General features: G+C 45.6%; 1 protein-coding gene and 1 pseudogene across 1 annotated transcript in view; one reads left to right on the top strand and one right to left on the bottom strand.

Moving 5' to 3' along the window:
* Nucleotides 1–1958: 1958 nt before the first annotated feature.
* Nucleotides 1959–2499, bottom strand: LOC110592678 (annotated as a pseudogene).
* Nucleotides 2500–3665: 1166 nt separating this feature from the next.
* VOPP1 (VOPP1 WW domain binding protein) overlaps nucleotides 3666–15253 on the top strand; it is a 108245-nt gene continuing 96657 nt past the window's right edge. Inside the window, exon 1 of the mRNA XM_021703715.1 lies at nucleotides 3666–3751. Within this exon, the coding sequence (XP_021559390.1) occupies nucleotides 3698–3751 (54 nt within the window). The 5' untranslated portion in view covers nucleotides 3666–3697. The remainder of the gene's footprint in view (nucleotides 3752–15253) is intronic.

Genomic DNA, 15253 nt, shown 5'->3' with positions numbered 1-15253 from the left:
CAGGTCAAAGCCTAGTCCCTCCTGTATTTGCTTCCTTTGACAACACAAAAGCCCAGGTTCTTGGGTCTTCCCTCATCAGAGGCAGGTGAGCAGGCCTGGGGCATGTCTAGTCCTGCCCTAAACAACAGATCAGAGAATTTCTTCTCCAACCCCAAGTCATATCCTACCTGAGAGTTGTTGTAGTAGAGTTTTCTCCATCTTGATACTTTTTCAGAGCCTTTGTGTGCCCTTATGATTTGTATTCAGGGCAACAGCCTGGCAGGCCAGCCCTCATCTTGTTACCCACTCATGCCAAGCAGCCACTCATCATCTAGGACCAGGCAGAGGGCACACAAAAGAGATATCAGACTGAGAAGAAAGCATCACAAAGTTTTAGCTCTGTGTTTTGAAGGAAATTTATATAAATTATAAGAAGTTAAACTCAGCAAAACAACCTTCTTAGTGGAGATACAGAACCAGGAGAGAGGCATCAGCATAATGTTCAAAATGGAATAGAAATGTAATTCACATACATATCAATACATGCCAGTACATAGTATACACATGTCAGGGTTCTATTAATGAAGGAACTGGTCGGATATGAAGCTGCTTCAAAGGAGAAGGCAGGCAACTGGTGTGTATACAGCCGAAGAAGCAAAGGGGAGGAAGGGACAGCTCTTGGGGTGAGATTCCTAAATTAGACACAAAATTGGCTAAGGTTCTGACCCTAGCAGAGGTCATTTGTATTTTTATAGGACTTACATTGCCATTGGAGAAAAAATTTTTTGCACCTCTGCCCTATAACAAGGCTTGCAGCTTAGTTTTCTCTAAGTTAACTTCTGCACTGAAAAGAGTAGTAAAATGCCCTAATTGTAAAGTGTAAGTCAAAGTTAGGAGAGTCCAGAGACCCTTGATGGGCTTGTCTGATGGTGCCCTTACCATGACACTGAAGCCCACAGTCATCCTGCCTGATTTTCTTGCAAGTTCTGGTTCTAACAGGTACAGTCCAGTGGTGCATATTTTATTTTATTATTTTATTTTAATTAATCAATTAATTTCAAGAGAAAGTATTTTAGTATTTAATGTCTTAGTATTAATCAACAGCTATTGATTCAAGAGTTAAAATGTTCCATCAAATGTACACACTTGAATTATTAAAATTTAGAATTATAATAAAATCTTAAATATATTGCCATTATGTAATTAGATAAATTACAACAACATCAACAGTCACTAGTAGTATGCCAAAATCATGGCATAAGTTTATAAATATATCAAGATTTCTTTTAGTTTTGTTATCCTCTCAATGTTCATTTACTTGTCATTTTTATCAGAGATCATTCTTACTGATTTTGTACGCTACTGAATACAACTTCCCCTAATTATTTCTGTTTTACTAAAATGAAAATTAAAAGAATTTTTTTGGAAACAAAATTAAGTCAAATTAATTCAAGAGCTGCTGAAATTTCACCCGAAATTTTAAACAGCTCCAAAGCCGCAAAAGGAGACGATGAACACAGTAGCTTTAATATAGATGTCATGCAATAAAAATGGAAAGATCTATTTTGGGAAAGTTAACAGAAATAGAAAAATCGATTAAAATTATGTTCACTACAAGTCTTATCATTAGCATTTTTATTTAGTACAATATATGCTAGAATATAATAACAATATGCCCTTTCTTATCATGGGGAGTCCTTTATACAACTAAAATCCATGGCCAACATTTTATATGACAAAAGAAAAATAAACTAAACCTGTAAATTCTCAGAAAAGGAGCAAGGATATAGGAAAATAATGTATTTTATATAAATTACAAAAGACAGTTACAGTGAAAAATCCATTACCTTCCTCTGACTCCATTTTACAAAATAAAGTCAACATGTATTCTGTAAACTGCTAAGAGCGCAGGAACACTGTGGCCCTTTCAAAAGATAGTGGTCAAAGACAAACTGTTATCTTGATGCCATATATTGTTCTTAGTTCTTAACTGGAATTGAGCTTCCTTTCATAGTCTTCTCTAAGTGGTGGTAGTTTGGCAAGATTTTCATCAGGAAATCCAACAGTAGTGTCTGGCGCTGTGGTCGCCCAGTCTGTACCTGATGAAGGCAGTCTGCACCATAGATCACTGTGTTCTCAGGGATGACTTCAAACGTATTCAGGTTGCAGCAAGCCCCACTTGTCAATATTACATTTCTGCCCCCATATGCTTTTGATTCGATAACATTATTATCTCCCATTTTCATGGATTGGGAATAACAGCCAGCCAATGATCGTAGGTTTCTGTTCTGGATCTTCAGCCTCAGGGGTGATATTATCAGGGTGAGCATTTATGATAAGCACCTGTTTTTCTATGAGGTTACCTTGAGCAATCACTATGGGCCCAGCTTCTGCAATAATTTGTGCTTTACAGTGGATCACCATCCTAGGTCCTACAGTTACATCACCCCGGATTTCACTTTCTGCACACGCAACTGCTCTAGGAGCAGTCTTCACACTCTTTTGAGCCTTCTCCCCCATGGTTTGGACCATGAGTGGTGCATATTTTAAAATCATCAGATGAGGACATGTGATGAAGGCTAGAAAGTGTCTGGGATTAGCGTTAGGTGATACGTATTTCCACGACCCCTCCTCTACCTCCAGTCATCGTTTATGTCCTTTATGCTCCTTTATTACCCTTGACCCCTTGGTCTCCGCACTCAGCACCCTGGATGTGTCATAGTCATGTAAGTGACTATCCCTTTAAACTTCCGGCATTAAGTTTTCAAGAAGCCCACCTCTACATACTGGCCCTCCGGCTCAGGGTCTGGTACATCTTACAAGTTCAGTAAATGCTTGTTGAATAACTGCACTGATGAGTTGAGATCTGAGCCACGTTGTGAAAAATAAATATGGTGGGTGCTAGGTAGTGGAGGTGGAAAGGTGATTCAGCAGAGTTCAAGGACATCACAAACTCAGCAGTGGGAGGGTGGACTTGAACGTGGGACCTATTGCGGTGGAGTCCAGGCTGGCAGGACCAGGGGAAAAGAATGCAGACATAAAAAGCACCGACATCTTAATGAGAAGTGAGGTGTAAGGAGCCTTCTATTCACAGTCCGTCTCCCTCTCCCTTTGGCTGTCCTTTCTGTCACACGTGGGTGGGGGGCACGGCTGCCGGCGCCCGCGGTTTGTAGGAATAGGAGGGAGAGTGAAGAACACAGAAGCACAGGATGCAAGACGGAGCGACAGGTTGATCTACAGCCACCTCCCTCCGAAACAAGCTTCACCACGCGAAGACTTGGCTCCTTTTCCAAAACCTTCCTGGGTCTATTCGAGGGTGACAGGACGGTCTCCATCGAGGGAGAAGACACCCGATAGCTCCTCTCCCGCTCGCCTGGCCCTGCAACCCCTATCCCCGCTCCCCGCGGGCGCCTCGAGGCGTTGCGGACCCGGGCGCCCAGCAGCAGTGTACCCGCCTGGGCTGGGATCCCGGTGCCCGCGGGCGCGAGCCCAAGCGGGCGTGCCGGGAGCGCGCGCGAGTCGGGGGCGGAGCGCGGGGCGGAGCGCAGCGAGGGCAGCGCGGCGCGTCTAAGGTTCGCCACCGCCGGCCGCCCCGCGCCCCCAAATCCGGCTGGCGCGGGGTCCAAACCCCCGCCCTGTCGCCCGCGCCACTGGGGACGTGCTGCTGACTCGCGCCCGCGACTCGATAGCAGGGCACAGCCGGAGACGACACGGAGCCATGAGCCGCCTGCCCCGGAGGGTGGCGGCGCTGCTGCTCGGGCTGCTCGTGGAGGTAGGGGCCGAGGCCCGGGCCGCGCTTCCCCCGGCGCCTCTCAGATGCGCTAGCGGAGCGCGAACAATGCCGGGGGCTGAGCGGGGTGCAGTGCCGAGACGCCCCCGAAAGACCATCTGGGAGAACCCGAAAGGTCGAGCGGCGGAGAGCCCCAGCCTCGCGGACCTAAGTCCGGGTGCTGACTGTGTGGGGATCCTGGTGACAAGGTCCCATCCGGCCTCCCCCCTGTTCCCCTCTGCCCTCCCCTCCCATCCCCACCCGACACCGCCTCCCCTTCCCCACCCCCCTTCTCCCGCGCTCCGGGGTTGCTTATTTCTCTCGCTTCTCGCGGCGGGCTCTGGAAGACTGAGGAGTGACCTTTATGCGTTGTACCCCAAGTTCCCTCAAGGAGGACGGGAGTGGGGAGGGGGTCATGCGCGCGGGGGGGGAGGGGGGCGGTGGTCCCGGGAGCGGCGCAGGCGCAGAATCCAGGCCGCGTGCGGTTTGAGGTTGGAGTGGGTTGGCCGCTGGAGGGTGGAGGTGCGAACGCGCGGACTCGTAGTTGTGGGAAAATGTCACGGAATGCCAGGGAAGTAGCAGCAATGAGCGGGAGGAAACATTCCTGCGTGTGAAAATGAAGCGCACAGTCTTCAGTTTCGAGAGAAAAATTCCACGGAGAGTTTGGGTGGTGGGCGTGATTTGCTGGAGCCTAGAGAGGGAACTTGTTGAAGCGATGGAGGGTGGAAGCGCCGGGTTGAACGCAACGCTCCTGCCCTCCCTCCAACCCACCCCACCCCGCCCCACCCCGCCCTGCCCGGGGCTGGAAAGTTGCGCCCCCTGATGTGGCGGGGGGGGGGGAGTTCCCCCTTTTTGCTAAAGCGGGTTCTTTAAAATGTGAGCTAGTAGGATTTTGGGGTGTGGAGTCTGACTTAGGGTTTGTCGGATTCCCTGCTCATCTTCATTATTTTGAAGGAAATTTGCTTTAAATTCATGAAATCGGAGTAAATGGGTGATGAATACTTACACTCCTTTCTGTCTTCTATTTTAGAGGGCCGTAAAACTCTTTCATAGTTGAGTATCTGTGCTGGAAATGACTTGGTTTTCTTAGTTGATTAAAAAATAATTATTAGGAAATGTTGGATGGGAACGTCTTCTTAGCACTCGAAAATAAGGTTGATGGAAAACCTTATTGCGCCAGGCCGACTTTTTGTTTTTCTTTTCTTTTTTTTAAGATTATTTATTTGGAGGAGAGAGAGAGAGAGAGAGAGAGAGAGAGGCGCAAGCGCACGAGCGGGGGGAGGGGCAAAGGGAGAGGGAGAAGCAGACTTCCCTTTGAGCAGGGAGCCCGATGGGGGGCTGGATCCCAGGAGCCTGGGATCATGAACTGAGCTGAATGAAGGCTGATGGTTAACCGACTGAGCCACCCAGGCGCCCCTGTTTTTGTTCTTAATATCCCTCTGCCTTCTTATTTAATATTTTTGTGTGGTGCCTCCGCACTTGCATTCTTTGCATTTGTTCAGAATTTTAAGACCTTAGGAATCGCATCTCCTCTGTGACTCACTAGACAGAACGAAGGTGAAGTGAGTCTGAGAGGACTGTTTAGCTAAAAACCAAAGCATCCGTACTTAGGCATGCAATGCCCGCTCTGAGCCACCTTTTAAAATCAGCTCTTGATAAAATTATCTAGCATTCCATTGTCGTGCCTATCCCAGGTCTTTAGTGTGTGTGGTGCTGTGCCCTGTTAGGTAGCTGAGACCGCTTCAGGGACTCAGTTCTTTCCAAAGAAGCTGTTGCATAAGAATTTATCCTCTTAATAGAGTGTTCAAATCATGTCTGAAAGGTTGAAACGATCTCAGAGGCAAAACGGTGACAACAGTGAAAAGGAAATGACTAAGCTGATGTTTTCCCAAAGTCAGGTATCTAGATGATTGGTAATTTGTGTTTTCAATAGGATGGTGTGGTGTAGCCCACTTTATGAGATGATTATCCTAAGCACCTATTTTGTCTCTGGTGGAGAGGTGTCTCTCTGAAGAATTAAGGAGATTTTTTTTTTTTTAATTCAACACATGGAATTTTATACATGAGATAGATACTGAGATGTTTTCATCTTAAATTGGTTGCTCTGAATTTCATCTAAAATTGGTTGTTGTCAGAGCACCTTTGACGCTCTTGAAGTCCTGAATCACATACATTAAGTGTGAATCACAGTTGCCAAATATGTGAGGAGGCAGAGTTCTCTTCACGTTAAGCACGTAAAAGTACTGACGGAGATATTTGGTGACCTCTGACAGCCAACTGCAACCTAGGAGAGTTGCCTCTGATTCTTTGTTCTGCTTGAACTGGTTTAATTGTGGTTGTAGTGTAGTTGATTATATACTGTCTGGGAAAAGGGCACCTCCTAGCAGCAGTTACTCCATTCCAAGCCCGCAGCACTCTGTTCCTAGCCAGCACCACCCAGGATCGGGCAGGGAGGTTTTATTTATGTCAGCAAGAAGTCCTTGAGTAGGGAGGGGAACTAGAAGCTCACCATCCCTTTATAGGAATTCACTTACCTATTAGACATAAAGACTACATATTTGTTTTTTACTTGTCAAACATTTATAGAGTGCTTACCCTGTTTCAGGCACTGCTCTAAGCACTTTACAAATATTAACTGATTACGAATATTCTCTTAGCAATTACTTTTATCGCCATTTTGATTTCAAATGGAAGCTGTTAGAAAGAACTTGTCCACGGTCTCACTGCTGTTAAATGCGAGGGACTTGAGATACAAACCCAGGCAGCTGGGCTCCACCTCACCCTGCTGTTCTCCTGGTTGGGTCTACAGAGACGTGGAAAGAATTTGCCCAGAGTATGTCCTGAAACCAGTGGTGGACTTGGAGAGGTATGTATTCCATGAAACAGGTAAACCTGCAAAATATGCTCTAGAACTCAGTCACACTTCCTTAGGGGACCCATATAATTTAGCATCCAAACTACGACACTTAGGAGAATGAAATCAGGAGCTCTTAATAACTGGGCTCGCACAGCAAGCATCCATCAACAGGGCTGTCCTAGGAAACTTGGTTGTGTGCTCACCCTGCAGCCTGGACAGGGCTTTAAGTAGGAACAGGCTGTTGAAAGCACCAACCCTTCCCCAGGGAGGCTTCTTGGGAGCTCATTACTGAGGTGACCTTTCCTTTCTATTAACCAAGAGCTTCCTACGAATTGCATGAGAAGCTGAGGAGGGTCTCTTACTTGATCTTCCTGACTCCCCTGTCACTTTGCCAGAAGCTTAGGTCCCAGGCACCCAGGTCATGAATGTGGTCACAGACTTGGGAACCCCCCCAAGCCTTTTTTGGGTAGTAAAATTCTAAAGTTCTATGCTTCTGCCCTGAGAACAGTGCCTCCAGGAAGACTGAATGTGCTAAGCTGTCTCCTAGTAGCCCTGATAAAGTAATTCCCAGGGGCCTTTGCTGAGCTGCAACAGCACCTTAGAAACCAGAAGAAAAAAAAAAGTTTCAAATCTGATTGTGCTTTCGTTGAACCTGGGGAGTAATTATGTCCTAAGGGTATGTGCCTCCCAGGGCCTTTTTATCACAGTGCCTCATTTTCCAGATTTTGTCATTGCAGGCTCTTTCTGGAGGTCAGGTTGTGGACACTTTTATAATAGGCTTAGTAGTATTTGTTCTACGGGCTCTGAAATGAGCCTAGAAATATGTATAACGTTCCCCAGTGCAAGTGCTGGGTGTTCTGTTGCATCCATTCACTGGTGGGGGGGGGGGGGGGCACGAATTCTACTGGGTTACTGTATTGGAGGGTCTGGCATCAGTATCTTTCTGTTTCTCCCCTGGAACCCCAAACTGGGAACCTTTAAGTGAGGCTGCTCCGTGTGTTTCAAAGTTGTTCCCACAAAAGAACAACCCTTCTTAGGCTAGGGTTTTTCTAAAGGAGAGGTCTTCTCCTAGAGAGAGAGGTTTGGAAGGTGAACATTGTCTTTTTTTTTTTTTTTTTTTTTTGACTTAAGGACAGACTTTAATAGAATAACTTCAGTTTTATGGAAAAATCTTCCAATTATCCATTCATTTCTTTTTATTTTATTTTATTATGTTATGTTAATCACCATACATTACATCATTAGTTTTAGATGTAGTGTTCCATGATTCATTGTTTGCGTATAACACCCAGTGCTCCATGCAGAATGTGCCCTCCTCAGTACCCATCACCAGGCTAACCCATCCCCCCAACCCCCTCCCCTGTAGGATGGGGTGGCTGGGTGATAGACATTGGGGAGGGTATGTGCTATGGTGAACATTGTCTTTTGAAACTAAGGAAAATAAGAGGATTACTGAGTATTTTTCTAAAGTCCTATGTATTTTGGTGCCTGGGAGTCTTGAAATTAGAACCAAGTCATGTTTAAGAGTGTTTTTTGTTTCTTGCCAAATGTTTCTTGTGCCCTGGAATACCAGCAATTGTGGCAGCTCTTGGGTGCCAGTTCTCTGAAATAAACCTTTTCAACCCTCCCACTTCGTAGAGCTTTTGGAATCTGAGCAACATGCAATGTGAATGAAAAAGAAGACGACAGGGAGTTTGTTATCTCTAGAGGCTCCGTGGGGGGCTGGGTGCTGATGGATGAGCTTTGGCAGTGATAAATGAACTCAGGGGCAAGCACTTGCTCTGCAGTAGGGAAAACCTGGCTCCAGGTATGTGAGGAGGGCCAGCTTGGGGCTCTAATTGGCCCTTGACCTCTTTTGTCTTGTGTGCAGCTATAAAGGCCAGCTGGGGGCAAGTGACTCTAGAAGGTCATGGATTAGGCTAGTGGTCACTTGATCTAGCCATAGGATGACAAGTAATTTTCCTAGAACTCATGTTTGTCATCTCTTCTTGATGAGGCCTCCCACATGTCACCCTCATTGAGGCCTATCTTGATCACCCTGTGTAAAATTCCAGCCCAGTTCCCCTCCCAGCCCCCTTGCTCAGACCAATTCCCTCCCTTCTCTGTATCTATTACCTCTAAAATGTGGTGGAATTTACATTATAGGGGCAGAGGTTTGCTCCATTTTGTTACCTGAAATATCCCCAGCTCCTAGAACAGTACCTGCCACAGAATAGGACTCAGTAAATATTTGAATGAGTAAACAGATTAGTGGGTAATGACCATGGGTGAAGGAGCTGAGTACATCTATAGTAGGAGAGGGGAAGGTCATTGATTGGCTGTGGACTCTGAAGAATGGAGCACCTCTACTAGGACTTAGCTCTAATTGGTTTGAACACCTGTAGTGATGGAAACTTACTGTCTCTCAAAAACAATGCATCAACTTTTTGGACAATTTCATTTGTTAAAGTTTTCTGTTATATTGAGGAGACATGTTTGCATTGTTTTTACCTGGTTTTGGTTCTGCATTCTTGGGCTTTTCAGGAGAAATAGAATCACAGTGTCAACCCTTCAGTATTTGAATACAGCTATTATAGTCCCCACTGTGTTCTTCTCAAGGTTCATTCTCTTCTTCCTCCAAAGATGTGGTTTTGAATCATCTTACCATCCTCACAGCTGCCCTTTGAAAACTCTGGAACTCCGTCAAGCGCAAGAAATTCTCACTGTCTGAAAATAATTGGTCCTAGAAAAAGTCAAAGCGAATCCACTTAAAACAAGGACCAAAATTTTGTCGTTAATAGTGGGGGGGAAAAACAAAGCCCAGGTTACAAAAATAAGCTAATTTTATCTAAGTATTTTTTATAATTATGAATCAATTTTGGGGGTGGGGAGAGATTAATTTTCTTGACAAAAATCTATGATGAATAATAGGATAGTCTTCACTTGACATTGGAAGTTAGAGACATGATCATAGTGAAGTTTTTTTTCTTTTTTTTCCTTCAGAATTATGTGCTCTAGTAATCAACCCTTCACCCGAAACTCCCACCTGTAGCTTCTCATGGTCTTTTTTATTCATATCATTCTCCTTTGGTCATTACTAATGACTTAGCTGCCAGATTCTTTTGTCACTTCCATAGGCTTTATGACATACTGCATCTTCGTGAGATCTACAAGGGCATTTTGTTGTCCATTTGTGTGGTATTTGTGTTGTACTCTCCTGTGATCCTGTCATCAGAGATGCTGCTGTGCTTAGCTGGGTTGTTGGTGCACTACTTTAGAAGGAATGAGTTCAGTGGTGAGTATATTTTCTCATGAAGCCTTTGGCTTGCCTCCTATCTCTTCCCCAGTGTGACTTACTTGAACAATAAGGACACTCTGTTCTATAGGTGTGACTGACTGGCTCTGTCACAGCCCTAGTGTGGACCTTGTCTTATGCAGATAATATGAGCCAAGAGCTTCACATTGAATTTTCAGTGGCACTTCAATCTTTTTAATATGTGCTCCTGGTAACCCACAAATCCTCACAGCAGTTGTGGAGATGTTTATTATAATTTATAATTTTAAAAACTGAAATTGAGGCCTATATATTTATTCTAATTATATTTCACATTACATTCTTCATCTCATCTTGTGAAACTTGCCAACATCTGTTTGGATGGTGCCTCAGTCCGTTTGGGCTGCTATCACAAAATACTAACTACTCGTATAAACAACAGAAATTTATTTCTTATGGCTCCAGAGGCTGAGAAGTCTAAGATCAAGGCTTGGGCTTGGGTGAGCGTGGTTGAATCCTAGTGAGGACCCTCTTCCTGATTCATAGTGAAGCACCTTCTGGCTGTGTCCTCACTTGGTGGAAGGGGCAAGGGGTCTCTGTGGGATCTCTTTTATAAGAGCACTAATCCCATTCATGAGGGCCTTGCGAGGTAATCACTTCCCAGAGGCCGCAGCTCCCAATACCATCACATCAGGCAGTAGGGTTTCAACATATGAATTTTGAGGGGGCATGAACATTCAGACCATAACAGATGATTACATGACTATGCGTTGGAGAATCTCATCTCTTTGTGTATTGGCTGGGAGTCTTTGAGTAAATTACTTAAGCTCTCATTGACTCAGTTGATTCACCTGTAGAAAGAGAAACGCCTCAGTGTTGAGGGAGGCCCTGGGAAAATCACCCACTTGAAACCTAACTCTTTGTGTAGGCTGGATCAACAGATTGTGAACATTGTCTCTAGGCAGGCCCCAGGCATCTTTATTTTTTAACAGATGCACAGGGTTTCTGATGAGATGATGAGATGACAGTCTTTAGTCAGCCCAGCCAGACTAAACTGTTTGCCGCAGGTCCCTGAAGGCACCACAGGATCTCTGCTTGTTTCCCTTCCCTCTTACGTTTCCATTTGAACTCCCACCATTGCTGAAGAGGATCAGGTGGCCTAGGAAGACTATGCTATTTGTCCCCTCAGGTATGAGTTAAGTGCCGAACCTGGACAAGCCGCTTCCAGGACCTCCTAGCTCAGGTATTTTAATTGCCTGTTTGTGGTCTGTGAACCCATTAGACCTTGAGCTCCTAGGGGACCTTGGTTCCGAAAAGTTGAGCGGATGTGGGGGAAGGGGGGGAGCGTAATGAGATTAGGAGCTTGGATATAGAGGTTTACCTCAGGAAAGAGAATGTGGTTTGAGTTGGGGAATGAGGAGGTGAGCAGGGGGGAAGGTGCAGATATATTTTAGGTTTAGTGGGGCAACTGTGGTGAGATATCTTGTTGTTGTTGTTGTTAAAGTAATCCAAGAAGGTGAGTTGGAAAGGATCCGAAATTTAAGTAATGGCAAAGGTCTGAGAGAGCCATTGTGGGAAGGGCCACTCAGATGCTGTATACCTGTGCATCGCAGAGCATTGATGGGTGAGATTTAAATGAACATTTCTCATAGTCCTGTGGATACAGCCAAGTGTCCTGGCTTGCCTCTGAATGGCAAGGGAGCAGAGGAATGAGAAGGTAGCTACTAGAGTTGGGATTGGCCCTGGGACCATAGTAGTATGTCAGGAGTATGAGAGTTCTAGGAGGTTATCGTTAAGATGGCTGATTTAGGGTCAGTCCCGAAGCTATAAAATTAGAAGGGGGTTCATGGATTGGAAAATGAAGAAAATTGGTCATATGGAAGTGAGATGAGGGTATGGGGCAGATCCCCATAAATGTAAGCCTTTGGGAGAAGAGAGTGAGGATATTGTGCTAAGGAAAAAGAACTTGCTATGAGGTCTGTATTAGTTTTCTGTTACTGCTGTCACAAATTAGCTCAAACTCAATGGCTTAAAACAACACAAACTTATTATCTTAAAGTTTTGGAGGTCAGAAGTCTTAAATTGGACTCACTAAAGTTAGGGAGCAGCCTCACTTAAAGGTTCCCAGTTTGGGGACTGCTGGGTTGCATGCCTACCGGAGGCTCTCCTGGAGAATCTGTTTCCTTGCCTTTTCAGTTTCTAAAGGCTGCCCCCATTCCTTGACTGCTGGTCCCTTCTTTCATCTTCAAAGAGTAGCGTCTTCAAGTTTCTCTCACTTCTGTCTCCCTCTATCACTTATAAAGGCTCTTGGGAATACAAGGTGCCTACCCAAGTTAGCCAGGATAATCTCTCCATCTCTAGATCCTTAACTTTTTTTTTTTTTAAGATTTTATTTATTTATTTGACAGAGAGAGACACAGCGAGAGAGGGAACACAAGCAGGGGGAGTTGGAGAGGGAGAAGCAGGCTTCCCGCCGAGCAGGGAGCTGAACATGGGGCTCAATCCCATGACCTCGGGATCGTGACCTGAGCCAAAGGCAGAGGCTTAACGACTGAGCCACCCAGGCGCCCCATCAAGATCCTTAACTTAATCATATCTGCAAAGTCTTTTTGCCAAGTAAGGTGACATACAGATTCCAGACATTAGTTTGTGGACATCTTTGGAGGGGAGGAAGAGGCATTATTTTGCCTAACACAAGGTTGAAAAAAATACTGCTTAAGATAAATATTGGAGCTAAATCACTGTCAGTGAAGTTTTTTACAGTCCATTACCACATTACAAGGTTATTCTGTGGGAAACTGACTTGTGCAGTCCAAAGCCTTGCTGAGATGGTCAGTGGAGTGAGTGAATGAGTGAGTGTGTGCCACAATTCACTGCACTGGGCTGACGTGAGGATTTATTAATATAAGTCTTTTTTTTTTTTTTTTTTAAAGATTTTATTTTTATTTATTTGACAGAGAGAGAATGAGAGACAGAGAGCATGAGAGGGAGGAGGGTCAGAGGGAGAAGCAGACTCCTGCTGAGCTGGGAGCCCGATGCGGGACTCGATCCCGGGACTCCAGGATCATGACCTGAGCCGAAGGCAGTCGCTTAACCAACTGAGCCACCCAGGCGCCCTATTAATATAAGTCTTACATCTGTTTCATGCTTTGAGTTCTTGGTAGAAAGAGTAAAAAAATACATGGTGCTCACCCCTGTGCAAGTTGAGGTTCATTTCCCACTTTTCTGAGTTGCCCAAGAGGACAAATCACAGATAGGGAGAAGGTTTCTGTAATAGCGGAATTGAGACCACAGGTAACTTGATGCACTTGATGCTTTTTCCACTTCCTTGAAGGAAAGGAATTGGTCTTCAGAATTACGACACCTGGGCACACTGGTCACCTGAGCTGGATGTTAGGGGCCATCACTGTGGTGGCTGCTCAGGCTGCCACATGATCATGTCTGTGGGCAATGGCTGCCCTTGGAGACTTCCTTCTGGACAAGAGTCATACTACTCCTGTGAGACTAAAGGGGTTACCAAGGAGTCTGGGAAGATGGCAGAGTAGGAGGATCCTAAGTTCACCTCTACAACAGATATACCTAGTAACAGCCACACTGGTGTAACTAACCCAGAAAATGAACCAAAGGCTGGAAGAAGAGACGCTCCACAATTAATCGTAGAGAAGCCACATTGAAAAATGGTAAGAAGGACAGGGTCCTGGCCAGTCAGGAGCCAAACTAACCAGTGAGACGAACCATAAATGGGAGGAATACCATGGAGCCTGGAGTACGGAGAAGGGACAGGAGCACACCCCACACCAGGTACCCCCGACACAGGGAAACTGCACTGGGAAGATGAATCTCCATAGCATTTGGCTTTGAAAGCCAGAGGGGCTTAACTTTGTGAGTTTTTATAGTCAGTGAGCCTTTTCTCCCAAGAATAAAAGAGCTGGCGGAAGTCATTTCTCACACCCGCCCCCTGCCTGGGCTAAATACCCAGACACCTGCAAGAACCAGCTTGAACACTCTCCATATAGCTTGTTAACACCATGTGTCCTACCCTGTGTTGTCCTTTGAATTTGCCCTGTCCAGCCTACCCTACCTGAAAGAAGTCCCACCAAAGCAGCCTGGTCAGATCTCATCCTTCAAGCAGTACCAGTAAGCACCTGCATAGACCTTGCTAATAAAACATGCCCTGCCCCCATGTTCTATGGACTTGCCCCATCCAACTAGCCCCACTTGGCAGGAGTCCCTCCAAAGCAACTCCATGTCTCATCCTGCAAGAAGACCAGCATATATCTTGCTAACTAACACCATGTGTCCTGCCCCCACATTCTGCAGACTTCCCTATCCAAGCAGCCCCACTAGGCAGGAGTCTCTCCAAGGCAGCTCCAGAAGCTTCTCGTTCTTCAAGCAGTCCCAGCAGTGGCCAACACCACTCCAAAGTGACTCCTGTCAGGGAGAAGAGAAGATAACCCCACACACCAGTTCCACTGCAGCCCCAGCAGTGGGCTGGGGTCACACGTTCAATCTGACTGCCACCCCCACACACCAACAAAAACTTCACAGAGAGCAGCACAAAGAGAGAGCCCTGTAGTCACTGCAACCCCAAGAGATGGACTGGGGGCAGACACCTAGTCTGACTGCAGCCCTGCCCACCAATGAAAGCCTTTCAGGGAACAGCTCAGTGAGAGCACTCTGCAGTTAAGCGTGACTGCAGCCCTGGCAAATGGGCTGAGGGCAGGCATCTGGTCTGACAGAACTGCAAGCCCAGTGTGGCCCCAGACTGACCCCTTAACAGTGCAGTGACCAAACACAGACCACAACAAGCATAGAGAGCTGTTCTAACTAAGTGAACTGAAGGCAAACATGGCTCAACCACGGGAGTAGGGTGCATGCAGCACACATAGGAGACACTCCTAAAGTGCCAGGTTCTGGTGAAGCAAGAACACTGCACTGTCGAGCACTATAGGACCTCTTCTCCATAAGGCCACTACTTTTAAGATCAAGAGACATAAATGACTTTCCTAATACATAGAAACAAACGCGGAGGGTTAGACAAAATAAGGAGAGGACTATGTCCCAAATGAAAAAAAACGGACAAAATTACAGCAAAAGAACTAAATGAAATGGAGATAAAGCAATATTCCTGATAGAAATTTCATCTCTGATTGTTCTTTTTTATGTTTTCTACCTCTGTTTTTTAAGAACCAATCAGAGATGAAGAACTCAGTAACTGAAATTAAAAACACACTAGAGAGAATAAATCATAGACTAGAGGAAGCAGAAAAACAGATCAGCAAGCTGGAAGACAGAGTAATTGAAAGCAATCTAGCTGAACAGCAAGAAGAAAAAAAGGATAATAAAAAATGAGACTAGGTTAAGGGAACTCAGCAACATCATCAAGCTTAATAAC

The sequence above is a fragment of the Neomonachus schauinslandi genome, chromosome 12 (assembly GCF_002201575.2).
Source record: "Neomonachus schauinslandi chromosome 12, ASM220157v2, whole genome shotgun sequence".
NCBI lineage: Eukaryota > Metazoa > Chordata > Mammalia > Carnivora > Phocidae > Neomonachus > Neomonachus schauinslandi.
The sequence above is the reverse complement of the archived record's forward strand: the minus strand, read 5'-3'. Positions and strand labels throughout refer to the sequence as shown.